Raw genomic sequence first — 26,632 nt, forward strand, 5'->3', positions numbered from 1 at the left:
ATTTATGATTTTATGTAAAGATAATGCGGTGATTTCTGTTGTACTGTGTGTGTTCATCTATAGTTTTCACGGTGAAGTTGGAGTAAAAGTCTGCAATAAAACCTGTCAAAGGAAACCACTGGTGTATGCCGACTGCTTTTAGAGGGATTTATACCTTCCCCAATTATTTATTGGCTAGTTAAATAAAAATATACTTGAATAAGGAGCTATAGAATTTAATTATACGAGAGAGGATTAGGGCCACACGTGATTAGTTTTGGTTAAATCCTGAGTTGAAAGTCAGAACTCAGAGTCCGAACTCTGAGTTATTAAACTCAGAATTCAGAATTTATTCTCAGAATTCTGACTCTAAACTCAGAACTCGAAAGAAAATCACATGTGGCTCTAATCCTCTTCAGTCTACGGGACCCCATCAACCACGCAAAAACTTGCTTACTTACATCCGACTTCTTCGGTCAGTGTGATGTTTCCGTCCTGTATGTGGACTGGCTGAGTTCCTTATAAGGAACTTCATCTTTAACCTCTAAGATTTAGCCGGTGAGATTGGTCAGAATTCTGCTTTATTCTCAGAATTCTGACTTCATTCTCAGAATTCGGATTGGGTGAGTTTATTCGAAGTTATGTACCGCATTCCTCTCCTTCTTTTCCTTTCACATTCCTTCTGTTGTCATTATTACTGGAGGCTGGATATTTTCTGTTGTACCTTCCTACCTGGGAGGTTCTCCAGCGCTTTTCTATAAACTGTTGTTTTATCAACAGCCCTCCAATTAGCCACAGGGATGTTCATATGTATTCATGAAAAGGAGCTTAAAATAATATCTTGAAGGCGTGTGTTTTTGGGTTGGTCCATTTGTATTTTTTGAAAGACTTGCATCGTATGATTTTGAGCTGCAAAAAAAATTGCTTTAGTTAAAAAAATGTCATTAACTGCACATTTACAGTGGCCAACTTTTGTATTTATGTTTGTATGATTATAGGAAATAACTACAAATTACACAACAATCATAATTTATATGGCATACCTATATATATTGATTATTATTATTTAATATAAAAGAAGCAAGGCAATAAGACAGTAAATAGCTCATTGTAGGGGTAATATTTAACACATCAATAGAGTTAACTTCAATAGCTTGGTTTGGTCAAATGAACGACCCAGCATTCTGGGTTAAATGTCCAAACCCAGAACTTGGGTCAAACCAACCCAGGGCATGCTCTTGCCCATAGTTGTCCATGCAGCGGTGGGGTTAAATCCGTTTTTTTTGTGTATTTTATATTCAGCCTTATCTGTTAAGCTCTACATTTGGCCTTCTATGCAGATTGCTCTGTGGTAAGATACTTTAAACATGCTCAATTCAAAATACAAAACAATGATAATCAAGTGTATTAATCTATTTAGCTATACTATACTACGTGAATTTTACTTGGCCTGCTTATTTTGGGATCAAGTATTATAGTGTTGGTATATCTTGGTATATGAAACCGAAAATAGTGGATTCCCCTTAATTCTGACGTATACGTTTAAGCTGGAAATCCAGCCTCTACTATACGGACTGCAGACGATGCAGATATCACAAGTGGTGTCCAACGAAATAAACATTAAATATCTTCTGCATACATATTCATGTTTTGTGCTGTAAATTTGTTTCAAGACCATTTGCTTTTAAGTTGAACCACACACACACACGCACGCACACACGCACGCACAGCTCGGTTTATTTTCTTTTTTCTTTGTCAATGACACGCTCATGCTGATGACAGCCTAGTGGGCGTGGCTATAGTAGGGGCGTCATCATAGTGGGCGGGAGTATAGTGGGGTGCGTCACCTACTTCCAATAAAAGACACGACAGTCGCCTCCGCTCTACCGGCGATTCATTGCATGCGACTGAAACGTGACGGGTCATTCAAACGAGATCTTTCTGGATTTTGAGAAACATTTACCAAGTCCCGTAGTAGAGATGTTTTGAGGACAGGTCGGGGTCTATCCTAGCTAATCTTGTTCATCAACGGAGAGTTATTCAAGCATCTGCCTTTCATTTCCTGATCCCGCGCTCGCTGTCGTACTTTAATCCGCGGGATAATTAGCTCTCCCGCTAGAAGCTTCCATTTAAAGGATAAAGAAAGACAACGTGTGGTGAGTGGCCATGTTATGATTCATATTATAATATTTAATAAAGGATATATTAAATGTGATGACTGCAGTACTAACCTTCCGATCTCAATGGTGCGCTAACGTGTTAGCCCGGTGCTAGTAGCATCCTAGCTAAGGGATGAAACGGACCTATGTCCTGTCAGTGGACCCTATCAACACTCAGTAACTCACGGTTAACTAACTGGTTGGTTCATGAGTTCATTCATTGTAACAAATGACTGCATCCCTCGGGGTCAACCTTAACTAACCAGTAACCTGGGACTACAATGGCTACTCGTTGCCTCTCATCCGCTCAGTTGAAAGAAGTAGCTTAAAATTACTACAAACCCAGCCAGCTGCTTCATGCTATAGCCAGCATACATCCAGTCTCCATGTAGCGTATAACGTGGTGGCGTCACAGCGCTTCGTCCTCTGCCTGTGGAGCCGGAGGAAGTGTTGCTCTGATGAAGAACAAATAACGGTTACATCTACTCTATAGTTAACTAGCAGTATCTGTGGTCCGGACGACGACAACCTTTTTAGATGTAATACTAGTAATAATAAACATGATGATCATCATTTTGGTAATCCAAGATTCATTTGGCTCGTGCTGGACGTCTCTTATGAATTTCAGCACGTGCACATGAAAGCCGATAACCTATTAATAATGAATGATCATTCGTAATCAATCTTCCATCTAGACGGCATCGGACCATCTAACAACGCTATGCTAACCCTTAATGAAAGTACCATGAAATTCCAAAGCTTGTTAAACTGCCTAAATATAAATAATCGATTATCTTCTGCGACATTGCATATAAATGGCTACCGGGGAAGTTTGCGGGAAAGGCAGATAGGGGGCTCTCTTCAGCATAACAATGGAGATTCTTTACCCAAAGTCCACTGTTGGCTGCACAGTCTGCCCCGAGACGCCGCTGAACCAGATAATATGCTCGGTCTGTTGCTATGGTTCTGTACTTCAATGAAAGTACTCTTCTCTTCTGTCTTTCAGGATGCACCTCCATTCACCCAACCTTACTATTGCATGATGGCCAGTAGATTAGGTTTTGTGATTGCCAAGAGCCAAAGTATTGGCAAAATAATTAGTATTACAGGATAACAATACGCCCACACTTCTAATTTACCTCTTATTTATTTCTAGCCTTGTTGGGTTATAGTTTACAGTATTTTGAGTCTTCATTTAACTGAGAGGCCTTGGACTCTGCCTATTTATTTACCTTGATACCTCATATTACAGTAGCTGCTTCTAACAAATCGGTGGTTTCCCATCCATTTGATACTGCTAAGTTTCATTTTGTGTAGCCTATATTTACATCACGCACAATGGCTTCTACAACCATGGCTACACTACTCATCGTGGGCACGGCCGCCCTGGCCACCCAGGGGCCAATGACCGACTACATGTGGCTGCTGATCGTGGGCTTCATCATCGCCTTCATCCTGGCCTTCTCCGTGGGGGCCAACGATGTGGCAAATTCGTTCGGCACGGCGGTGGGCTCAGGGGTGGTCACCTTGCGGCAGGCCTGCATTCTGGCCACTGTGTTCGAGACGGTGGGCTCGGTTCTGCTCGGGGCCAAAGTCAGCGAGACGATCCGCAAGGGCATCATAGACGTGGGGATGTACAACGGCTCCGAGCACGTCCTGATGGCCGGGTCGGTCAGCGCCATGTTTGGTGAGTTCAGCCCGAGCGTGAGGTCCGGAGTATGGCTTGATTAGCAGTTGGGCAAGGCCAAATCAAGACCTGGGAGATTACATTTGTGTGTCGGGTTGTAATACAATACAATGAAGGTCCGCATAAGAGTAGTGGCAATACACATTATGTCATTCTATCATTCACAATAAATGTATTAAAGGATTGCATTGTTGCGCTGTCCTTTCTATTCAGGGTCTGCCGTTTGGCAGCTGGCCGCATCATTTCTGAAGTTGCCCATTTCTGGAACACACTGCATTGTCGGAGCTACCATCGGCTTCTCCCTCGTAGCTAGAGGATCACAGGGAGTGAGGTGGCTGGAACTGCTTCGAATCGGTGAGTCATCGCCCTCATGGGACCCACCATGCCCTTTGTTCACTGGTGATTTAGGGAAGGTTTTTAAATGTAGTTGGCTCCAAATAAAATCCTGTTGTATGGCATTTTGAGTACAATGTACAAAACTAGTATCAACGAAACTGGGAGAGCATTATACTATATTTTATTACATTGTTTTGTTTGTTTTTATAACGCTTCATAACACAATTCTGTTTTCTTTTACTACAGTAGTTTGTTTTTATGACCCTCGTCTGTTTTTTTTCCGTTCCAGTTGGCTCATGGTTCCTGAGCCCCCTGTTGTCTGGTCTCATGTCTGCTGTGGTTTTCTGGTTTGTGAGAAAGTTCATCTTGCATAAGGTGAGTTTCCTAATTGTGTAGTTCCTAACAGACTACACAAGAAACCTGAAAAGCAATGTCTTGACGATTTAGTAACAATCAAGCACACTGGATGGTGCTGTGCTTGCCTCCTGTAACGTAGTTTTGAATGCAACGAAAGAAGGCTATGAAAGTTCTGACGGTGCGTTCTGTTGTCCCTGTAGAAAGATCCAGTGCCCAACGGACTCAAGGCCCTCCCAGCCTTCTATGCACTCACCATGGGGACAAACCTGTTCTCCATTATGTACACTGGAGCTCCGAGTGAGTATCGCAATGCTACGTCTTTACCTCTGCATGCCTGCCCACAGCCCAAAGCCCAAAATACACCCCTCCCTCAGACAGATGGATGCCCAGCCTTATTCCAAACCAAACCAGAATGTTTACCCTTTCACAGTAGGCCTGTTTATTTGAACGTGTTTTTGTGGTGGCTTCCTGTGGTACGATGTGGGTCATAGTTAAAGCTTTAAGAGATGAAAAACAGGAAATGCATCAAGCTTTTATAGGATATTTAACTTTTATGGTTGACGTCAAATGTTTCTTTCAAACCTTTTTTGTTTGTTGTTGTTTTGGAATGAAAGTGGGAAAACAGAAGTTAAGAGGTTGTATTGAATGACTCCAGTAGGTCAATTAACTTTCTGCATTGCTGAGTAATAAACCAGGTTCTGCCATTTCTTCAGAATTAAATGAGCAACTTTTGCTCCTTGTGTTTTCTTCTCTCTACAGGGCCTAACAGTTCAAGAAGTTAGCTGGCCTGGGCCATTTAATGGCGGCTACAGGCCAGAGTATGACCAGATATCATACACTCATGTGTATGTGCACACACCTCACCCTCTTTCACACAACATATCCCACTCAACGGACCATAGCCTTGCTGAGTCCAATACACTTGAGTCACATCGCCCTAGAGCTCTTCACACATTAGCCTTCACCCAGTAGCCATAGATTTCCATAAGCGTATCTTATGCAGGGCCCTTTATTGTTGTTACAAGCATTCAAACATTTAGAATGACTGAACTAGTTCAAACCCGATTTTTTTTTTTTACACTGTTCCAACCCCCGCATGGGCAGGCTCATGTCTTTTCTGAAGAGAGAAGACACAAGCAGCCATTATCCCAAGGGTTTCAGGAAAACTTAACGACCCTGAACCCTGATTAGTTATAGTAGGTGTAATTCAGCACGGCCACCTTCGTGGATTCAAGAATGGCATAATTTAGACGGAGATGAGTTCCACTCACTACTTTATGTTGAGTCTGAAAAAGACTTTCATGAAAGGCTCTAAAAGTCAGCATTAATCCTATACTGAGGATGTGATTGGATATTGGGTTGCTACAGATGAAAGCGACAAATGTCTATTGCTCCGCATTTTACTGCAGCCCAACAAGAGGTTGTCATGACAACATATGTTGCATTATTCATGAAGACCTCTTTGGTACTCGTAGCCTAGAAAAAGTAAAGAGAAGTTTGATCAGGACGTGAGCTGCATTGCCAAAGGGCTAGGTTAAGAGAAGTGTCTGAACTGTGTTTACTGCACTCTAGAACAGACTATTCAGGCTCTCCGTTTACGCCATGCCACATGTGGTTGTAGGGGCATAATGTTATGGGAACATACTGTACTCGCTGCTGTACAGAAGTCCCCGTTTCTCATTACCCAACCACACCCCTTATTCATGGACACCCACGTATTTCAAAGTCACATAATGATCACCCTTTATCATCGCAAGTAAACTACTGCAGGAGAAACCTATAACTAAAGATTTTATTTTATACTGCAGTCGAGTGACTTTAAAGCCGTGTTAAACTTTAAATGGAAGCAGAGATGTTCTATACACGCTTAGAGAAAAACCACCAGGACGGGTCTAGTTTCCTCCCATGTGTCCTCATCCCAGGTATAAATCGTCCAATGTTTGCAAGTCAAATCTCCCTGACTGGCCTGTTGCTTGGCAAGCGAAATGAGCACAGCCATCATGTCAGTATTCGTGGAACTAGATCTGCTGTCCATGCTAAATTTTACACTTGCTCAATCAGCCTTTCCTTTTATAATGGTGTACAAAACGCTATGTTCTGTTTCATACTAATCATAACATTTCAACCGCTTCACAACACATCGGCAGACGTCGATGCGCCTTAGCTGGAATGTCAATTTTCTGCCTGGTTTCCCCTTTGAAAAACAGACACGGCAGGGCTTTGCTTAGTGGACCTGAAGCCATCGTCGACACACTGCTAGACACACTGCTAATCACAGCATAGTGCTGGGGAATTAACTCAGCTGTAGACGACAAAACCTTTGTGGTTAGCTTATTATAGTGCTGGCTGTTTACCGTTCAGGTATCAATAAGGTGTACAGTGATTCGTTTTGAGGCTTTACATTTAAGGGATTTCCTTTTGAGCAGTCTATAGGAATGGGCCTAAACAAAGCGGAAAAGAAATCCAGTGATTTCCATGAGACATGAGTCATAAACTATCTTCAAAGAAAATAACTAAAATAGGGGTGTGATGAGCTGGCTTTACAGGAAGGAGGGGGTGGAGGGAGGGTCAACAAAGCCCTTTATTGTGTAACGTGGGCCACGAGACGGTTAAGTTAGAGGGAGGGACTTGGAGTGTGGGTAAATTCCACTTCCTGAGCGATCTCATTCATTCCTGTGCATGTCTGTGGTTTTGGACTAGCCACCTTTTGTGTAGGAGTGCTCCTCGTAAATCAAGCCTGTTTTTTGTTTCCCCTGCTCCTGTGTGTTTATAAAGATCTGACCCACGACTGCCTTTATTACACGATAATCGACTCCCAAATGCCCTGAATCTCTAAGGAACTATCTTCAACCCCCCCGTCCTCCCACTTGCTCTCTTCTTAATGCTCCAGCCGCCCCTGGGCTTAACACCCCCTTGTTAAAGACTTCCCAATGATAGCGTCTGGTTGTCCCACACCTGCTTCCCCTCTGAAGCTCATGGGGGACATGCCTCAGCTGTTGGAGGGGGAAGGTCTCTCTGTCCCAGCCTCTTGCCACCGGTGCCCTTCAGACCCCCCCCCCTTTACCGAGGGCGTTGAGTTAACATTGCGTAACTAAATACACATGACACATGGGATGTTCAGTAGCTGCAGCATGTGAGAGCCACGACGTGGTGAGCAGCGCACCTCGGACTACTGGCCTAGCCAATTACCCACGAGGAAGCCTCTTATCTCAGTCGCTGGAATCTTCCGTTTGTTTTTGACAAACCGAAAGAATCCATTTCTCCACTCTGGATGGCTGAGGGCATCGTACCACAAGAGGCTGGGATGTTCTTGCCTCATTAAAGCAACCTGCTGACTTGCAGTCTCCTTATGACAACGGTGGCATCCCCGGGGCGTTAGAGCCCTGCCAGGCATGCGCTGCACTGCGACTGCTCTCAGCTCCCGATGCACATACTGTACTGCAGCCTTGGCACGCGGTCGTCCTTGACTCGCTCGCCTCCCCCTTTTTTATTCTTTACTCCTCTCCCGTCTGCCTCCTGTACCAGTGTAAGGAATGCATTGTCCATGTGCAGGAAACTGTGTGTGTCACGACAGCCCAACGGCACAGTCACCCTTTCCTCTTGTGGGTGTCGTTAGACCTGTTCACTTGTGGTGTCTAATTGCACATGGTATATTACACTCGTGGCACAATGTGACTTTAGCCTTGAACACCACTGAGAGATGCTTTATGATGGCCAGGATTCACAGTAGCTCTGTCCTCTGCATGTTTAATTTACCGATCAATGTGGATCACTTTTTTGATGCCTGGGTTCTTCTTGTCTTAGAATAGTCATTTTAACCTGTATTTTAATTTGATTTTGTTATGTTGTTATTTTTTTAAGTAGTTTTGGGCCTAGATTTTTTTTTTGTGGTAGCATTCCGCTGCTATGGTTCTTAAAATGCCTTTCTCTCTCTCCGTTTTTCCTCTTCTCGTGTGTTTATTTGTATTTGTTTCCCCTGGGACCCATCAGTGCTGGGATTCGACAATTTCCCATGGTGGGTCACTTTGCTCATCTCCCTGGGCTTCTCCTTGGTCACTGCCCTGGTGGTGTGGTTCATCGTGTGCCCGTTCCTCAAGAGGAAGATTGAACGTAAGTAGTCCTACCAGCGTCTCAGTTCAGGTGACTCACTGTGACTAGGACAATTTTTTTTTAACAACTATCCAGGACTGCTTTTGAAACACACGCACACACACCCTAAGCAAGAGATTTGGTCCTTCATGTTTAGTGTCAATCCGTTAATTTTATGAGCTTAGCCTAGTTCTGATGTTATAATGGAGGTGTTCCAAAGAAGAGATTTGTATAAAAGGACTAAGTTAGTAATCCTGATGAATAAACGCCACATAGCCCTTCTACACAATGCATCCAGTGTGGTTGTACAAAATGAATGGCCTAGATTAGTTGATTTAAAATGGTGCGTCAGACGGCACCAAGTTCATTTACTTTGCAAATATTTAAACAAATACAAGACTAGCATCCTAAGGTCCATACTTTGAGCATGTTCGCTAAATATTTGTCCCAATTCTGCCTAAGAGCATTGAGCCAGCTATCTCCAGATGTAGCAGTAGCTGAGATCAGACAATGTTTTTTTTTAAATCAGACAATACCATATTGATTTGCATTGTTTCCAGAAGTCAAGATGGGAATTTGAAGCTTAATCTTGGGAGTCATGATCTGTCTGGGTTTCACTCCCGTCTCCTAGACCGAAGCTTCCTAATTGGGTCATGTTAATCTGCTAATTGGCCTTCAACACTTTAACAGAAATAGCAACAGGTTGACATGGAGCGGTAACATAAGCCAATTCGTCAGGTTTTTTTTCCGGTAAGGCCTTGGCTACCCAAGGCCTTGGCTCCCAAGGACTGGCATGTGATGTTGTAATTCAATATCACTTATCGTAGCACATCACATGAGCCAGAAGCTTGCATTGATCTAACACAAGGTAGCTGCTATGATGGACTTTGGGTACTTGGTTGGTGACGTCAAATGACTCAAAGATATGACTGTGTGCGTTCCCTCCTCTGGTCAGGCGGCCGCACACAGCTGCTCATATTACACTACGTGTCACGCGACTAACCCATGCCCTTTCCCCCACCAGGAGACCTGAAGGCGTCCAGCCCCTCTGAGAGCCCCCTGATGGAGAAGAGGGAGCTCCCGGAGCCCCAGTGCCCCATCCTCAAGCCGGCCCCCACCCCTCCCCTGGCCCTCGAGAGCGACTCCGCCCAGCCCGTGGCAGAGGAGCGGCGGGTCGCCTTCAACATCGGAGACTCCGACGACGGCGACAAGGAACGCAAGGTCGGGTTCGCCATCGGAGACACGGACGAGAACGACTACAGCGCTGCCAACGGTGGTGAGTGGTTAAAAACAACATCCTATAGGCCACAGTTTTTGTTGACGTTTGGGGCATGTTTAACCCTCGCTTTCCCGTGTTTACCAGGTCCCCCGAAGCCCCAGGCCAACGGCGCGCCGGCCATCTCCGCCAACCAAGCCCAGTTCAACCAGCAGGTGCAGTTCTCCAGCCAGCAGGCCCACATCCCCAGCAACGGCTACAGCCACTACCACACCGTGCACAAGGACTCGGGGCTGTACAAGGACCTGCTGCATAAGCTGCACCTGGCCCGCGTGGGCGACTGCATGGGCGAGGCCGGCGACCGGCCCATCCGCCGCAACAACAGCTACACCTCCTACACCATGGCCATCATCGGCATGCACGGCGAGTTCAAGCACCGCGAGGGCGAGTTCCACGACGGCGCCAAGGCCGCCGGCGCTGCCGGCCAGGACCGGAAGCGCATCCGCATGGACAGCTACACGAGCTACTGCAACGCGGTGGCGGAAAACGCCGCCCCCGAGGGCGTGGAGGAGGCCGACGTCACCCTGGAGATGGCCCAGGCGGAGGGGGCCGGCAGCCACAGCTCCCTGGAGGAGGACCGGCTGGAGAAGGACCGCCCCGAGGTGTCCACCCTCTTCCAGTTCCTGCAGATCCTCACCGCCTGCTTCGGCTCCTTCGCCCATGGAGGCAACGACGTCAGGTACCCTCGGGGCTTTTCTTTCCGCGGGTCGAGGTGGACACTCTGCCGACCAAGCCGTTGCTATGAATGTGTCGCTGTACTTTTGACCGCCAGGAGGCTGGATTGAGTTCCTTGTCCCCAAGTGCTGAACAAGTCGTATCTCTGTTGCAGTAACGCCATCGGCCCGCTGGTGGCGCTGTGGCTGGTTTACACCAGTGGCAGCGTGGAGTCAGCCGAGCCCACGCCCATCTGGCTGCTGCTGTACGGAGGAGTGGGCATCTGTGCCGGTCTGTGGGTGTGGGGCCGCCGGGTGATCCAGACCATGGGCCGAGACCTCACGCCCATCACCCCCTCAAGGTGCTCACACCACACTGGACTCTACACGCTAACCTAGGACAGCCTCCGCTACAGACGGGTCTCGTATACCACGTTTCCTCTTGAGCGGTTTGGTTCGGTGCGGCTCAGGTGCCGCTGGTGGAAAGGCTAGCCAGATTTGGCGTGTCCGAGTTGTCCCCCTCCGAGCCAGCCAGCCCGACCGAGCTGCTCCACCCGGTGGAAACGAGGAATTGGCCCCTGTCCCAGGACTCCTACCCGCTGTCCATGGGCAGCTTCCGGGCCTGACGGGACTTGTGCTGTGTTCCAATATCCATACTTCTATGAGTGCACTCAAACGTAGTATACTATCCGCACTCACTAAGTGCGCTAATTTTCAGATGTCAGTGTTGTTCCAATCGAATATGTGGTGCACTAACCAGAAATTACAATCACGACTGCCGCCGCGGCTCCTCCCCCGCAATAAACATCCTGCTTTGAACGTTGCCCTCTTTACGCCTAGCAGCTAGCAGCTATAAAAACTACAAAATGACTCTTAATGCAGGTTATGTGGAAAATACGCCGAATATGGCTCAGCCTGGCCCCGCCCTCTTCCGCTACGTAGCTAAGATGGCTGCCGTTGAATACGAAAAGTGTACATCGTTTCCACACTTCGCGGTTTGACCGTTTTGAGTACACCATTCGGGTCCTTTCAGTACACTTATTTTCGCCCGGTCTTAATCGGAATGCCCTACGTACTCAGACTAGTATGGATATTGGAGCACGGCATTGGATCTGCTGTCCCGGGGCAGCTTCCGGTCCTGACGCACTGACCCAGGCAACGCCCTGTCCAGAAAGGACACTTACCCACTCTCCCTGACCACTTCCTGTCCAGACATGAGTCATACCCAGTATCTTATATTAGCATCCCTGCCTTCTGATGACGAACTCTGTACTTATTTTGTTTCTCTTCCACCCCCCCCCCCCCCGCAGTGGTTTCAGCATTGAGCTGGCCTCCGCCCTGACAGTGGTGGTTGCCTCCAACATCGGACTGCCCGTTTCCACCACCCACTGCAAGGTAAGCTGGTCAGCGTGGTCCCACAGCCAGACTCTGAGCATAATGAGGACACTGTCTTAACATGTGGGTGGAGGGAGGGCAGACTGGCTCCCCACTGGGCAGTCTGGGTCTAAAAATAGCACGGCTCAGTCCAAATAAGTGGCATCACTTGGGAAATGGGAAGAGAAGATTCCAGGGCCCCATTACCTCATGTGTTTGGCGACACTAGAAGCCACAGATGTGTTTTGAAGAGGAGTAACGGTTCCTCCTTCCCTGCGTTCTCTTCCAGGTGGGCTCAGTGGTGGCGGTGGGATGGCTGCGCTCCAAGAAGGCGGTGGACTGGCGTCTGTTCCGCAACATCTTCATGGCCTGGTTCGTGACGGTGCCCATCTCGGGCCTAATCAGCGCGGCCATCATGGCGGTGTTCGTCTACGGCATCTTCTGAAGGGTGGAGACGCCAGCCCCGAGAGGGGGCGAGGAGAGACACTGTGCCCTGGCACGCGCGGCGGAGGCCCAGAAGCGGTGGCTTGGAAAAGGAGGTCATGGCGTACGCGGACCTCCAGGCCACCACTTTCGGGAGAGGAAGGGAGGAGAGGAAATGTTGGGAGGGGGAGGGTTGTGAAATGGGCCTGTGGTTCTTTTATACTACATTATTCTCCACCTCAAGTTGGTGGTTTATTTCCGTTTGGGCCTGGTCCCTTTGATTTCCCTTTTTGTCTGGGTGGATAAAAGAATGATTTGGTATACTTCGGTCCCCACAAATCTGTAGAGCAAAACAATACGCACCAACTTTTGTTTCATTACTTTTTAAATTCTTTCCTCAACTATATGGGTATATATAGATATATACATGCAGCCCTCTTTCTTGGGCATTTTATTACAGGAGATTATGAAAAACGAATGGAGAGGGAGAGGAAAAAAAACAATGCAATATTATTATTTTTTATTTTATTTCCGTGAACATTCTCAGTGGCAGCCCTGGCTGTATGTTTTGATGCAAAAAACGAGGTTATTGTGCGTGGCTTTTAAATGTGTCAAGTTCTTTATATTTTTTTGGTATTACTGAAATGTTTTGATTTGGTCTTGTCATGAACCGCCGGTTTAGATTATTTTTTATATATTAAAAGCCCCTTTAGACTAGCTGGTTGAAAGGCACCATTTTAAAAAAGGTTCATAAAATAAGTAACCATTAATGGGTTTATGTCAAGCATGCTTAGGACTATTTATACATGACCAAATAACATAGAGCTTTGTGATTGTAATAGCTTGACTCTACCCTTCAAGAATGAGTCGCAGATGTAAACTCGGAACAGAAACGCATCAATATCATGACCCTGACTCAAGGTCGGACTGTAGTTCCCCACCAGTGTCCCCTGCTACACACCTCAACACTGACCTCGTAACGCGCATTCACTCTAAATGTATTACAATGTCAACGCACAAATTTAGCTCTCAAAATGAATATCCTTACATCCTGTTAAACTTGACCACGTGGTTAGAGGCTGTAGTTCCGTCTGCCAACATGGACTGTCGCTCCCTAATAATATAACCTTTTTCTTGCACTGTACATCTGCCTAGAGTTTTGGGCTGCTTTCTATGTTGGCCTTTTCTCCATTTTGTTTTCTTGAAGTTGTTGACTGACTGGGATGCCCTGAGTGAGGAGATCATTGACCGGGTTGTATTGTGGCGTAGAGATAAAGGGGAACACGCCCCTGACAAAGCACCATCACATGGTCATGTGGCTGCAGCACCAACCGTTTTAGACCTATAGATGCAGTAGTTGCCTTACTTATGTCCCCCTTTAGGTACCAAAGAAGAGATTGATTTAGCTATGTTTTTTTTTTTTTTTAAAACGCACACCAAGCTGTTGCTATGTCCTGACCAGCAAGACAGTATAAAAATGTATTAAAAACCAAATAAAAAAACGGAAAAATTAAAACTACCTCTGGCTTTGAAGTTCTTTCAAGCACGAAATTATCAATATTATGACGGCTTCTAAAACATGTAGCTCCTATGCAGCTTAACAAGAACGACGTCACATGAAGGGTAAGAGGGATAGTTCCCTTTATTTGGAAGTAAAATGTTTCACACCGGGGTGTGCATCAGCTACTGGTAGACCGCAGAAGCGCTGCAGTCCTGCGTCCACTGCACTGCATCATTCCACCAGATCTGTGACAGAATAGTTCTCCTTAGAACGGCAGCACATCCCCCCCCCCCCAAATATTGTTTTCAACGTGACATGAATGGCCTGATTCTGCAGCTCACGTGATGTGAGATTAATATGTGAAGAACAAAACAAACGCCTACCGAGTATTGTGAATACACAGGGGATGTTAACCGTCGACCATTGAACTTTGACCTCTGACTCAAATGACACCACCTTTTACTATCGAACGGTGCATCTGCGCTTCGGAAATAGCAACAGCAAGGCGACACGCTATAAATCAAGCACATTGGTCAACGGGGGAGGCTGTCTGAATGGCCTGGATCTGTGTACTAGTTTCAAAGCCTGTTATCAAACAGTGTGCTGTCCTTGAAGCGTCGACCTAGAACAGGCTATACCTACACTATTGGATATTTAGCCATATTAGTTTTATGATTATCGTTAATGTATCCTTATAAATGTAATATGAGGCTACAGTATAATGAGATGTCACTGGGCTCTAGTGCAACCTCCGATCCCGACAGGCGTCGCGTTGCGTTCATCTGTGGCTGCGGAGGAACAACATTAGATTATAGTTGCCATGAGAGAAAGTATGGCATTTAAGAAATGGAAAGGATCCCGGTGACTAACACGTTACCAAAGTTGGTGATCTTTTCGGTCTCTGTCTCGTGGTGCTCTGGAAAAAAACAGAACATTATTCGGTGTTCTTTTTAGACTACAATATGAGGAAAAATGTTATAAAACCAGTTTAACTTTATGGTAAGGCAATTTAACAAATGTTTGATTGTTTAGAAGGCAGCATTGCGACTTTAGACCTACTATAAGTCTTAACTCACCACGTCTCTGTCTCATGCCTGTCATAAATAGAAAATCACAGAATTTAGATTTTACAAGTTTGGCGTACAAGTTTGGCGTCTTATTTATTGGAAAAATGTGTTTATTTTATTAATATTATTGGCCTTACCATCTGTGTCCTCAGTTGACTCTGATGATGATTCTGTTAAATAAATCACAATAAGGGGAAAACCTTTTAACTATTATTCAGTTTAATTAAAAAATATAATAATCTTATAAAGAAGCCCAAAAATGTACAAAAGCGGCCATTGAGTGCCGCTCTCAGGCCACTTTTTGAACCGCAGTCCGTTTCTCTTACCCTCGTGCGAAGTGACGGATTTATCATCGCCCTCTGTGGGTGGAATGTATTAAGACAAGTTACGCAATGGCAATGCTAAACAGAATTGGCCAATTCCCTTGTAATCTTTCGTTGTTTTGTACATGATAGTATACACATTAAAATGTATATGACACACCTTTGCTGTCATCACCTGCTGCAACTTGCTCCACCACTGAGGGGGAAACAGATTGGTCATTCAGTTACACAACACTGAATTGTGAAGACATGGAAGCATTGCGAAAAGTAGTAGGGAGTAGTCTAAAACTAACCTACCAGTTTCAACATGAACAGCCTCTGGGAATGGAGATTAGATATAAGAAAGATTGGATTAACAACAAGTTTTATTTATTACTGACGTTCAAAAACAAATCATTCTTGGATTTGGGAGAATGATATTAATGACTTAATTTCTCACCCAAGTAACGTGAATCCTCGGTGTGTTCCTCTTTAAAAGAGTAAAGAATGTTAATAATAATGAATAATGCAGAATTGACTCGCTATTTAAAGGGATTTTAACTTTTAAAATGCAATTCTTTAATAATGAATTATGCTATAATGAGATCCTTATTTTTATCTTACCATTCTTCTGAGCAGCCTCAAACTCAATTTGATCTGCATAAAAACATGAAAATTATTAATCATAAGTAAAACCATGTTGCTCACATACACATACACATACACACACACACACACACACAAACACACACACACACACACGTTGTTTTCATGTAATACAACATCACTGTACCAGTTTTCTGCAGTTCAGTCAATTCAGCAACTGGAACTTCGGCAACTGGAAAAGAAACAAAAAGGAAGGAGGTTTGTGGGGAATATTCATGGTCCTAAAATTATAACTCCTCAATACTGATATTCCACAATGTGTCCCTCACCTTCCTCAACCACGGCGTCCTCCTTCTCTTTGGTCTCCAGAGAGGCAGACAGGGCTGGGGAGGTCATCATAAGTAAACTAGTAAGGCCGGGTAAACACACTTTAAAAGACCATTTTAAGATGCTTTGGTAAAGTTGTTTTACCAAAGTCAAAGCAAACAGAGAGCAAATAGAATAGTGTACCAAAGATAATGGAGAACCAAGTTAAATGTATACCAAGGTTATGATTTAGTTATGATTGAGTTCTGTAAGAGACACTGAGAAGGGAAACTAAATGGAGTGAGCTCATACGGCAATGTATGGCTGTTGTACGTTCCAAAAAGCAAATAACTATGGAAATAACTTTTTCATTTCAGAAAATGTTAACCATCTCTTCATCAACAGGATACAACTTGAACTCTAAAGTCCTCAACGCTCTCTGTTATGATTGTTAACAAAATACATAAATAACTCAATATTATCATGCATCCTTCTCTGTTATGACCGTTAACGAAATACATAACTAATAAATAACTAAATGTTATCATGCATCGTTCTTACCCGTCTGGAATCCAGCCAAAGCTAGGAAGAGAAACAGAGGTACCAGAGACTTCATCTTGGCTTGGGTTTCTGACAATGCTGGTCAACAATGATCCACAAAGGGGTTATCTCAGGGATGGAGAGATCTGTGAGTGGCAGGTGTGTAGCACGGTCCAACATTGAGGACCAGGGGGCTGTCGTCAGCCTCTTATATCATCTCATCACATGCTTGGCGGCGGTGGTACCATTGTCCCATCCGCTACCTGAACAGATGCCAGCTGGGCCGCACGTCCCCAGCAGGCACCACACACACAGCCGGCTCATTCAGGCCTTCAATGGGGGCCATTGTGTGCTGCTGGGTCACACGCCTCCCGCCGCCATGTTGCTCTTCGCATGCTGGGGGGAAAGGGATTAAACAAAAGTAAATAAACAACAGGCGCTTCCTGTTTTTATTTTTTTGAAAATAAAACAGTGACGCCACAGTAGGCCAAAGTAAAGGTCGTTCCCATGAGACATTTTATCACACATTGTGCAGGCTGCCATACTATTTCCATTTCAAATTTAGGTTTTCCATACCTTTTGCATATTTGCCCTAGGGATTCTATTCCCTTATAATACACTTAAGAGAAGAGAATAATTCTGGCAATGCAAAAGGAACCACATAAATAGTAATTACAAAATACTAAAGGATATTTTTACAGAAGTAAACTAAGGCCCAAGCACTTGTGAACCATACAAACGTCATAAATGACTAGAGCTTTAATATATGTGCCTATGCCAAGTGATAGGACTTTACCAATTTATTTTAATCAATTGATTTATAATCGTATATTTTAAATCAATTGTATTTCCTTGTCTTGCACTCTCACTCACGCAAAACAGGTCTCGCAAAAATATAAAAAAGGCTCTTAGAAAGACAATACACATCTAACATCTCATTACTTTATTGTAAACATTTAAAACTCCAGACATCATGGGTCAAACTTCCCAGAAGATTTTTATTCTTTTCTTTTCCGGTTCCATCCGTATTCTTGTTAGTTCAATTGTTTTGGATTTAGATGGGACTCAATTTTATAAATAAAAAACACACTATTTGGCGGATTAAAGTGCACTATCAATTATTATATATTGCTATATCTCTAAACAGACCATCGTTCAAAGGCTCTTAGAAAACATTAAAACTACAAGTGGTCTTCCCTCCAGTGATTAAAAGGAGAAATGGAGCCCTCATGCTAGGAATGTACTAGAATTGTTATCTTTTTATAAGCTAAAGCTTCATTCATTTCATGTATATAAGTGTATTGGTGGACTCTATCCCAGTAGAAATTGCATTATTTACATAATTTGATGAAATAAAGAAGTGTCTTGTAGATTTAAGGCACCACAACATGAAAACCAACAGCAGGAAAGTATGTAATGCTTTTCTAAAACAGTCAGTGTGATGGACTTCCCTCTGTGACGGCTTCTGTGAACTGTTAGAATAACAGGGACCCCTAATCCCGCTATGAAAATAGAATCTACAACTCACATGTCTCATAAAGATACAAGACACTGTTGTAACTCAATGAGACTTGCCTGATTAAATAAAGGTTTGAATTGAATTCAGTAGTATGCCAAAAGGGAGTTATTATCATGTTGTAAAAAAACAACATTATAGTCAATCCGAAACATATGTGGGTTATTAGTTAACGACACATTGAATGACTAAGTCAAAGGACTACACTGTTTTAACCGACTATAATATGTTCTCTTGTTGTGTGTGACAGCACGAGAGACATTTTTAACAACTTTGCATAATCCACATGATTCAAGCAGGGAGCCAGTTCCCCAGAGCAGCATAAACCAAGTGCCCTGGTCACATGACAGCACCAAGTACATGGTGTTGTTCCACCGTTACCTGATAAGAATGTTCCTCAATAGGAATGGAAGAGGAATATCAATATTGACAGATTGATACTGCTGTGGCTCGAATATCGTTGCTTCCCAGGCATCACTGTGCATTTTTTATCATGCTTTGGAGTGTTTTTCATTATTAATTTACTCCTTCCTTTTTACCAGGTTAAAAATATATCAATTTATTTTAAATAATAATTTTAATTTAATTCTTCAATATTATGTCCTGAAATTTCGGATCCATTGAGTATTATCTCATCTCGACTTATCTGGATGTATTTCTAATGATCCTTGATTCACATTAATCCCTATTCAGATACTTGAAGGCGGGTGTCTGTTGAAGTTTAAAACTATTGGATCTTCCCAGTGCCCCTCTGGATCGGCCATAACCAATCGCTAACGAATCACGTTGTGTGCAGGCTGTAAACAAACCAATCACCGTGCGTGTAGATGTCCGTCAACGAGAGCTGACTTTAACATCATAGATCTCAGCCACTCCCTCTGTTCGCAAAATGTAGACAGAGAAAACCCACTAACCGCAGACCAAGACCTAGTACTGAAGGGAAATTCAAATTGAGCGGAAGTACTTTAAGTAGTATTTTACCTCAATTAATAGCCAAATAAAAAATACAGCAAAATACAGTACACCAAACAAGCTCCAGTTTGCTTACATCTTCAGTGCAACGAAGAAAATAAAAAGGTGGATCAGGCCCGGTCGTATCGTACTCCCTCCCTCCCTCCCTCCCTCCCTCCCTCCCTCCCTCCCCTCACAGCTCCCCCCGGAGGCGCACATGCAGGTCCTCCTGGTCGATCTTGCCGGTCAGCGCGTGCCAGCGGTGGTGCGCCAGCAGGGCCGCGTTGCGCGCGGCGATGGCGCTCATCTCCATGGCGCTGGCCGCCCACTCCACGGCGTTCAGGTAGTACAGCCGGTCGTGGAGCACGAAGGGCGGGGTCCGGCGGTGCGGCGGCCGGTACGCCGGGTACGCCAGCCAGCGGGTTTCCGACGCCCCGGGGTCCCGGGACAGGAAAACGGCGTCCAGCTGCACCTCGGTGAGCGGCCGCGGGGAGAAGATCTTCCAGACGGAGGGCGTGCTGGCGGGGGGCCGGTGGTACCCCGGGGGGATGGTGACGGGGTCCACGGAACTCAGGCTGTTCAGGAAGCAGCCCTCGGCGTCCGTGGTCAGCACGTCGGACACGGTGAAGTCGGACGGCTTCTGGCGGGTGCCCAGGTAGGAGACGTTGAGCAGGCCGTGCACCAGGGTGGACACCGTCTGGTGGAAGCGGCCCGGGTAGTGCGACGGGATGGGCGGGGAGAAGCCCGGGAAGCTGATGTCCGACTTGCCCGTGTGGAGGGGCGTGGCCACGATGACGATGTCGTACAGGGAGTGGGCGGGGCCGGAGACCCCGACATAGTTCACCTCGTAGAAGCTGGTTGTGGTACCTGGGAAATTTTGCATTATAATCTAGAAGCGAGTATGCCTAAATGTACATGCCCTTTTACATTTGACCATGTTATGATTATTACTTTTATGCTGCAAGTTTATCTCAGGGAACAATACTATACAATTGTGTATTCCCTTTTTGCTAGTTAAAGCACATTGAAATGGTTAATTCATTTTGAAATGGTTAATTCTAAATAATATTTAAGTATTTTTGTCATCTGCACGTATTATTGAATCGATATCGAAGCAATTGGATCAATATCGAATCGAATGAAGACCTAAAGAATCAAATTGAATTGAGGTCCCTGGATATACCCAGCCCTACTAGTCATTATACCATACAGTTAACATTTCTAAGCAGTTCATTAATACCGAACAATACGAGAAGAGTACCATAAAGTAAGTATATAATACTTTACAGTATAGAATAATATAGTACAGTTCAGTATAGACCAGTGCAGTATAGAACAGTAAAGTAAAGTTTACTACAGTATAATATAGTACAAGACAAACGGCACACCTTACCCGCCTTGGATGGTCTAACTTTGACCGAAATGGAGGTGACGCGTGCAGGAATGAGCTCAGCCCTGCTGTGGTACAGCAGCCCTGAACACACCATCTTATTGCCCCCGTCCACAGCCCACAGACCAGAGTCTGCCCCAGCCAGCGACACAGCACCTACAGAGGCCAAACACACACACACACACACACACACACACACACACACACACACACACACACACACACACACACACACACACACACACACACACACACACACACACACACACACACACACACACTTTGAAGAAGGGACGGTGCTGAATGAGAGAACTATGAGCGCCCGTATTACCACACAGTGTAAGTCGGATCAGTGATTGCACGCCATTTCAACTCCAGCCGACCAGCTGTTACCCTTGGCCACCAGGGAGGTGTCGGAGAAGTCTAAGAGGCTCCACCCACATTGTGATGTCGCAAAGGCCACAATTAAAACAAAACGACTTGACCCTTCTCTCAACCGGGTGTGATGGAGGGGGAGGGGCATACCGACAAAGCCGTTGACACGGACACTCTGACCATAGTTGACCCGTGTGATGGGCGCCACGATGTTGTTCAGGAAGACCTGGGAGAAGCCCTCGCCTAGCATGGCCTCCTCCAGCGTCTGATTGGCTAGTGTGAGGAAGCTGTCGCCCCCCATGGCGTGCAGAAGCTGCTCCACCGTGGAGAAGGAGTAGCCAAACTGCTGGTACTGGTAGATCCTGCAGGGACAGTGGACCACATCACCACAAAATACACTCCATAGGACAGCTCACCATTTTATATTCATATAGTATTTTAGAAAACTAAAAAAAAACTTTCAGTGGGTTCAGACGGATGCCGTTAAGGAGCAGGTAGGTGTTAGGGGGTCATCTTGTCTAGGAGGCCCTTCAGGGCGAGTACATCGGTGATTTAACCCTGGGAGTTTGACACCCTAATCACAACACTATCCTCTCCTCTTTTTCATTGAAACTGCACTGTGAGGCTTCTAGTTCAGAATAACGTTAAGAAGTTGGAGTGAGACTACGGTTGGCCTTACCTCATGAACTTATCGAGGACACCTTCCACCCACATCTGCATGCGCAGGAAGTTAAAGCCGTAGCGCCACAGCATACGCAACATGTTGACAATAAACCAGTCGCTCTCTTCGAAGGTCAGCTCCTTCCCGTCGAAGATGGCCATTTTGGATGGAACATTTTCCCTTTGACTTATACCTATTGAAATCAAATGACCATGAATTGTCCAAGTATGCATACAATCCAATTACAATGATCTATCCGATTAATTCCACTTCATACAGATATATTCAATCGTCTTTGAAAGTGTTTAGTAGCCATACCGAGGTTGTCTATAAAGTGCTTCATGTGAAGGTTTAAGGGATGGATCACGGAACCACCGGTCTCATATTCCTGGTCCCCCATCTTCACCGTGGCTAGCCGTCCACCCACGTTCTCAGGCTCAAACACATCGATCTTCACCCCCGCGCCGAACTCCTGCCTCAGGAAGTAGGCTGTTGCAGTACCCCCAATGCCGGCCCCCACCACAGCTGTTAAGACACACTACACATTAAAAGCTGAAAAAAGAGACATTACACATTGAAAGCTGATAAAATATACACTGTATAATATAGCTGGTCAAAGAGAAATCACACATTAAAAGCTGGTCAAAGAGATAATACACATTAAAAAATGGTAAAAGTGACCTGACACATTAAAAGCTGCTCGGCTTAACAACATGCTTTTGGAAAAATGGAATGTTATTTTTGTAAAGCATTATTTTGTAGCAGTAGATCAAGGGCCGTGTTACCTATTCTTTTGGGTTGTTCTCGCAGTCCAGGGTCGGATGCTAGGGTCCTCCGGCCGGCCTGACAGAGCCCCAGGAACAGGATCGTCCTCAGCGATACGGTCTTTATACTCATTGTGCAAATTTAATAATCATCAGTCATAGGCATCTGGGAAAGGAGACATATGAACGTCACCAGTAAGGAAATACTTCCTCCAGAGCTTTGGTCAAAGATCATGTCAATAGAATATAGTGATCGTGCATGGATTTATTAAATAAGTACATCCCACTGAATTTCAACATCAAAGTGAAGACTGGTCCTAGTGACCGAAATCCATGATGTAGTAGATGACAGCTCAGTGTCTCTGGAGGTCCACTTACCTGTGACCAGTGACCTGTAGGAGTCACGTTAGGACGAATAGTGGATCAACCACCTCCAAGATACTCAACTAATGTCTGCAACTTACGATATTACTCTAGCGACATCACACTCACGATTTCAAAGCAACGGTATTAAACGAAGGGTAATAAACTACGGATATTAAACTGCAAAAGCTGTGCCCAGTACCCTTTTTTAACCAATATACTGGTAGACTAATACATAAACACTTTGAACCAAGTTTACTTCTGGAGTTGCTAGCGTCTAAACACTGTCAAGTTAAAGTGGATATACATATACAAGAATTCCGGTGATAATATCGCATGGACTTCACATTAAGAGTTGTTCGTCTTCTTTGCTGTTTAACATAATACGTTTCCAAGCTTTCGCACACATTCAATGCCTTCTAATCTGGAATTGTATTGGAATTCATTAACACAAAACGTTTAAAATTATAGTTTGAATGAGAGGCGTTTTGACAAGTTACTAGAACGTCAGTATCATGTTTTGTGTTTTTTTGTAAACATTACAAGCTAATGGAACTCAAATTCTATTTTGAAAATCCTCCAATTGAAACGGAACCGGAATGTTTCCATGAATCAACAGGGGAAGAAAACCGGATACGGGGCAGCAGCGCTTTAAGAACATGCTGACAGGGAGGTGACCTTAGTTATTGTAAACGTATAAACACAAACGAATCGAATAGGTCTTACATTTCAGATTGGTCACAACCGATCTCTTTCATTTTCAACGGAGTATAATTCAATTAATTTCTAAAGATGGCAGAGGCGCATCAGGCACGCATACAGACTGTGGTTGAAGATATGGTGCAGAGCTTAGAGAGGGACCATATCCGCAAAATGCAAGTAGGTGATTAATCACAAATAGACATTTAATGCACTTCTACTATGCATGCAACGGGAAAACCACCCGTTCCACACAGCAGCCACCAGCAGCAATGAATGGATGAATATCACCTTCACGTGAATCCTCCTTCCATTCAGACAGCAACAACCAACTGAATGAATGAATATCACCTTCACGTGATTCCGACTTCCATCTACACAGCAGCCCCCTTCCCAATGAATTAATGAATATGACCTTCCCGTGAATCTAACTTCATGTGTTCATGTGCTTATGTGCATCCTTCCGTTAGGGACTTATGTTCAAATGCAGCGCAGACTGCTGTGACAGGTCGTCGGACTCCATGTCCCAGGTGCACCAGTGTATCGAACACTGTCACACCCCGCTGGCCCAGGCTCAGGGACTTGTGACATCAGAACTCGAGAAATTTCAGGTGAGTGAATTGGTATTGGGGCGGTATCTACATTTCTTAAATATTACAGCGTCACAAGTGAAGAACTATTACGAACTTTTGTTTCATGGAGAAAATAGACTTTGTTAAAGTTTGTGTATTTCTTTCCCTGTGTGTCCAGGACCGCCTGGCCAGGTGTACGATGCACTGCAGCGACAAGGCCAAGGACCTGTTTGACTCGGGGGCCAAGGAGCCCGCTGTGAGGGCCCTGATGGACCGCTGCGTCGGCAGCTGCGTGGATGACCACATGAACCTGGTGCCCAGCATGACCCGCAGGCTCAGGGACAACCTGGACGCTATCCCGCAGTGAGGGGGATCCAATATGACCACTGCTGCTGGTTAACTTCAAGTCCAACACAACCTGCATTATGTCTCACTATGAGCTGACTGGTGGGTTACTGAAACTATAGGAAGAAGAATGGGACCTGAAGGTCAGAGGATACCAGTGAACTGGTCGTGGTTAACGTATGCGGTTAAGGAAGAGGTTGTCATTTAAATACATGTTAGAAAAATACTCCCATCACTCTGAGTCCTTTGCTCAGTGACCAGTTGTATTTGTCATCTGTACCTGCCCTGTGAAGTGAAAGTTGAACGTTGTATGGCTTTTTCATTGCATTGAAAAGGTTCCCCCATGTTTTATCTTTGTGTCTGAAGTTATGAGGGAAACGGGTGCTACTTAAATGAGAACACACATCCACATTCATGTTTATTTATTCACTCTTCAATGACAACAAATTAAAAATACTGCAAATAAAACTTTCTTAGCCACCTCTTACCTCGACATTCTTTGTGAACAGATATGAGACCTATTTAAGAGTCGACCTCACACATCAGTTAGTATATAAACCGACGACAGAATCATAAAAATGTGCACTCACTGTATAAATATAATTCAGTAATAGAAACAATCGTTCATTTCTAGGCTGGTCCTCCTCGTCTCACTGCATGAGCCCAGACTGACGAGGGTACTCCAGAGCCAGGGTTAAGAGAGTCTAATTAGAAGGCTCCTCCTCTTCCTCCTCCTCCCCCTCTTTCTCCTCCTGGTGGACAACGCGTGCTGCGTGCCACGTAGTCCACCAGATTGTGTTTGTCTGTCTGTGTCAGTGTGTGTGTGTCTTGGGGGGGGGGGGGGGGGGGGGTTCTGTGTGTAGGAACATTTCTGATCCTGCACAGCCTATATGCTGTCGGCATCAAGAGGTTCCCCGTGCAGGTGTAAATGTTAGGCTGAGGTTAGTGGGCTCAGGCTGGCACACAGGTGTAGGCAGCCAAGTGTTCAGAGAGAGTGGAGGGTTGTCTATGTGTGTGTGTGTGTGTGTGTGTGGTCCACTTTCACTGGAGTAAGAGTCCGTGGCAAAAAAGAAAAGTCCCCCCCACCCCCTCTCCATTTGTGTTATCATTAAGAAGTTAAAATATGATTCACTCACACAATTTAGTTTGACTACACGGCCAGATGTATCCTGGCAGGTTAAAGAAAGGAGGAGGGTAGGAAGAAGTTGTTTATGAAAGTCTTTGGAAGAGGTTTCTCCTTTTTGTTTTTCGTTTTCAGTTGCACACAGATGATGGAGAACAGCAGCGACGTGGAGAACCGGCTTGATTGCTTGCAGATGTGTAGCTCTGCACTGCCCATGACCGCATTTCAATCAATTTATGAGCACGCACAGAAAGTACATCCAGATCACCGCACTGCACTAGCTGTGTGTGTGTGTGTGTGTGTGTGTGTGTGTGTGTGTGTGTGTGTGTGTGTGTGTGTGTGTGTGTGTGTGTGTGTGTGTGTGTGTGTGTGTGTGTGTGTGTGTGTGTGTGTGTGTGTGTGTGTGTGCGTGCGTGCGTGCGTGTGTGTTTGTGTGTTTGCTGTGTGTGTATGTGTCCGTCTGCGAGAGTGGTTGCAGGTGCCAGTATATCTGTCTGCTTGCGTTTGTGTGTGTCTGTGTGTCTGCGTCCATGGATGTGTGTGTGTCTGTGTGTGTGGGTGTGTCTGTCCGTTTGTCTGGTGTTCCAAAGAACTGAGTGGAAATGTTAAAAAAATATTCACATTCTTGCGCTCCCGGGAGAATCTGATGGTATGTAAGAACTACATGAGTACTGTTGTCCTCCTACTAATCAACTCCTACGCCGCACTAATGCACTAGTGACACCAACCTCCCTATCAACTCCAGCTGCTCAGTGATGCACAAGTCACACCAACCTCCCTAACAACTCCTGCCACTCACTAACGCACCACAGTGACACCAACCTCCCTTCCACTCCTGCTGCTCACTAATGCATTAGTGAAACCAACCTCCCTTCCACTCCTGCTGCTCACTAATGCAACCTAGTGAAACCAACCTCCCTATTGAGTCCTGCTGCTCACTAATGCACCAAAGCATTAGACCAAAGCAGCTTTATATATTTAAATTTCTGCATTAAATGCTTCACCAATACAATGTAAATTATATTGTTGCCCGAGGCTAGGGGAGATATTTTTCTTATTTATTTTGTAATGTTTGTGTGATGTAGGATGTGATGTTTGTTTATGTTTGTATCAAACAACGTTAGGGGAACCATATCATACTAATACTCATTAAGAACTCAATCTGTTTCATGTGCATCTATCTGAGCCTGCATGCAACGCTCCATCGTTCCCTGCAGA

General features: G+C 45.0%; 3 protein-coding genes across 3 annotated transcripts; 2 read left to right on the forward strand and 1 right to left on the reverse strand.

Moving 5' to 3' along the window:
• Positions 1–1,821: 1,821 nt before the first annotated feature.
• slc20a1b (solute carrier family 20 member 1b) lies at positions 1,822–13,151 on the forward strand. The gene is made up of 11 exons (XM_056588195.1): positions 1,822–2,135; positions 3,145–3,825; positions 4,039–4,179; positions 4,451–4,536; positions 4,719–4,815; positions 8,509–8,628; positions 9,632–9,883; positions 9,971–10,562; positions 10,713–10,898; positions 11,847–11,931; positions 12,200–13,151. The coding sequence occupies exons 2-11, from the start codon at positions 3,477–3,479 to the stop codon at positions 12,353–12,355; spliced, it is 2,064 nt and encodes a 687-aa protein (XP_056444170.1). The 5' UTR covers positions 1,822–2,135; positions 3,145–3,476; the 3' UTR covers positions 12,356–13,151.
• Positions 13,152–19,315: 6,164 nt separating this feature from the next.
• pcyox1 (prenylcysteine oxidase 1) lies at positions 19,316–22,961 on the reverse strand. The gene is made up of 7 exons (XM_056589256.1): positions 22,691–22,961; positions 22,334–22,478; positions 21,867–22,073; positions 21,567–21,741; positions 21,038–21,249; positions 20,516–20,668; positions 19,316–19,989 (listed from the first exon to the last, which is right to left on the reverse strand). The coding sequence occupies exons 2-7, from the start codon at positions 22,443–22,445 to the stop codon at positions 19,316–19,318; spliced, it is 1,533 nt and encodes a 510-aa protein (XP_056445231.1). The 5' UTR covers positions 22,446–22,478; positions 22,691–22,961.
• A 312-nt stretch (positions 22,962–23,273) lies between these two features.
• On the forward strand, positions 23,274–24,792 carry fam136a (family with sequence similarity 136 member A). The gene is made up of 3 exons (XM_056589257.1): positions 23,274–23,554; positions 23,845–23,985; positions 24,125–24,792. The coding sequence occupies exons 1-3, from the start codon at positions 23,468–23,470 to the stop codon at positions 24,311–24,313; spliced, it is 417 nt and encodes a 138-aa protein (XP_056445232.1). The 5' UTR covers positions 23,274–23,467; the 3' UTR covers positions 24,314–24,792.
• The last annotated feature ends 1,840 nt before the right edge of the window (positions 24,793–26,632 follow it).

Source organism: Gadus chalcogrammus, chromosome 4 (assembly GCF_026213295.1).
Source record: "Gadus chalcogrammus isolate NIFS_2021 chromosome 4, NIFS_Gcha_1.0, whole genome shotgun sequence".
Taxonomy (NCBI): Eukaryota; Metazoa; Chordata; class Actinopteri; order Gadiformes; family Gadidae; genus Gadus; species Gadus chalcogrammus.

Excerpts from the sequence above, each read along its gene's own strand:
- fam136a (XM_056589257.1), top strand. The coding sequence starts at position 23,468 with ATGGCAGAGGCGCATCAGGCACGCATACAGACTGTGGTTGAAGATATG. Across the intron at positions 23,555-23,844 it reads ACCATATCCGCAAAATGCAA|GGACTTATGTTCAAATGCAG; the intron begins GTAGGTGATTAA and ends TCCTTCCGTTAG. Across the intron at positions 23,986-24,124 it reads CAGAACTCGAGAAATTTCAG|GACCGCCTGGCCAGGTGTAC; the intron begins GTGAGTGAATTG and ends CTGTGTGTCCAG.
- slc20a1b (XM_056588195.1), top strand. The coding sequence starts at position 3,477 with ATGGCTTCTACAACCATGGCTACACTACTCATCGTGGGCACGGCCGCC. Across the intron at positions 9,884-9,970 it reads CTACAGCGCTGCCAACGGTG|GTCCCCCGAAGCCCCAGGCC; the intron begins GTGAGTGGTTAA and ends CGTGTTTACCAG. Across the intron at positions 10,899-11,846 it reads ACGCCCATCACCCCCTCAAG|TGGTTTCAGCATTGAGCTGG; the intron begins GTGCTCACACCA and ends CCCCCCCCGCAG.
- pcyox1 (XM_056589256.1), bottom strand. The coding sequence starts at position 22,445 with ATGAGTATAAAGACCGTATCGCTGAGGACGATCCTGTTCCTGGGGCTC. Across the intron at positions 21,250-21,566 it reads GTCCTCGATAAGTTCATGAG|GATCTACCAGTACCAGCAGT; the intron begins GTAAGGCCAACC and ends CTGTCCCTGCAG. Across the intron at positions 20,669-21,037 it reads CCGTGTCAACGGCTTTGTCG|GTGCTGTGTCGCTGGCTGGG; the intron begins GTATGCCCCTCC and ends TGGCCTCTGTAG.